The 1,768-nt window shown below is 34.4% G+C and overlaps 1 protein-coding gene across 1 annotated transcript; it reads right to left on the bottom strand.

Moving 5' to 3' along the window:
* Window positions 1-447: 447 nt before the first annotated feature.
* On the bottom strand, window positions 448-1,398 carry LOC134644065 (olfactory receptor 10A6-like). The gene has a single exon (XM_063496740.1). The coding sequence runs from the start codon at window positions 1,396-1,398 to the stop codon at window positions 448-450; it is 951 nt and encodes a 316-aa protein (XP_063352810.1).
* Between the last annotated feature and the right edge of the window lie 370 nt (window positions 1,399-1,768).

Below are 1,768 nucleotides of genomic sequence, written 5' to 3'. Positions count from 1 at the left end.
AATAAGCAGAACTATTTTTATGTAGTTATTCAACATTCATAACCTTAGAGATTATTTGTAAAGAGGATCAAAAGCTATTCCCAAATGAAAAAACTCTGCAAAAGAAAAATGTTCCTTATCTTAATTGTCAAGGGTAACGGTATTGAATAGAGGGTTAAGCTGTGAAATCAGTCTGATTGTTTATTCTAAATAAATTCTTCTTAAGAAAAATATCACTGTATTCATACCCATGTGTTTAATACATTGTTTTGTTTGTGAGCATCACACACATCCCAGGAACAAAGTGGAAAGTGTCCCCCCTCCCCATAAAAGAAAAAAAAAAAAACATCACATGCACCAAATGACACTGGCCTATTGTAAATAAATATCGCATCAAAAGATGTTCTTTTCTTTATGTTTACAGACTATAACATGATTGTGGATAGTTTCCCACAGAGCAGAGATTCCCTAGAAAAGTCTCTTGGTGAACAAAGCTATTGATTTTTTCTTAAACAAAAGCTTTTTACATGATTGCCTTATCTTGGGCAAATTAAATCCATAGAGAAATGGAGTCAGCATTGGTTGACAAATGAAAAGATATATAGATAAAATTATACGGACTGGTAGACGAGCAACTATAACACTAGAATCGATACACTGAAAAATTGAGCCAACAAAGAGGTTTGACACAGAGATGATCTGAGGGATGCAAGTAGTCACAGCTTTCTGCTTGTTTTCTGTGGATGTTTTTCGACAAACTGCCAAAATCTTAACATAAGACACTGAAATGAGAGTGAATGGTATGAAAAAGCTCACAAACAGAAAGAATATATCAGATAAAAAGCTATGGACTGAAACCAAACATGAAAGTCTAAGTATTAATCTGTGGTTACAATACACATTTTCAATAATAGTTCCGCAAAATTTCAAACTGAAGATAAATGAGAATGATAGTATTACACTAAGGAATGAATATATCCACACAAACAGAATCATGAGAAACACTCTCTCTGTTTTCATAATGACATTATAGCGTAATGGATGACAGATTGAGATATATCTGTCATAGGCCATGGCTGCTAAACTGCAAAACTCAGCAGGTCCACTTATGTACATGCAAGACATGTGCAGAAAACACCACGGCAGGGTCACTTCATGGCTGTCTGAAAACATCTGTGAGAGCAAAAGAGGATACAGTGATGCGCTGACATTTATCTGGTTCACACATAAGTTACAAAGCAGTATATACATTGGCTCATGCAGCTGTATGTCCACACGTATGACCACAATAAGGACTGTGTTGGCCACACATATAGAGAGGTACCAGAACAATATTATTACAAAATACAGGTATTTTAACTCCCCAACATTTCCATAAGCAGCCAGCACAAATGACACTATCTCACTGGAGTTTTCCATTTTCTACACAATATCCCACAGTGAAAAACACAATTCAATAATAATGTTATGAATGATCCTTGTCGATATGAAAAAGAGTATTTGACCAGATTAAAAAAAAATTCAGTTCTTTAAATACTGTTTTACAAATACATGTTACCTCATTATGACATATTCTTTCTCAGCCACCTGTTAATAAATGAGCAGATTAATCAAAGAACAAACAGCAAGCACTTTTATACAATATTCAAACTTAAACTTTCATTAGATGTTAATAAATTACACATAACATTTTACTCAGCTGCTTTCCTCCCAGTTGAATGAGACGATCTGTAAATATTTATAGCTGCAGCATAAAGGAGGAGACATGAAGTGGAGTGGGGCTGAACTT

Source organism: Pelmatolapia mariae, linkage group LG16_19 (genome assembly GCF_036321145.2).
Source record: "Pelmatolapia mariae isolate MD_Pm_ZW linkage group LG16_19, Pm_UMD_F_2, whole genome shotgun sequence".
Taxonomy (NCBI): domain Eukaryota; kingdom Metazoa; phylum Chordata; class Actinopteri; order Cichliformes; family Cichlidae; genus Pelmatolapia; species Pelmatolapia mariae.
The sequence above is the reverse complement of the archived record's forward strand: the minus strand, read 5'-3'. Positions and strand labels throughout refer to the sequence as shown.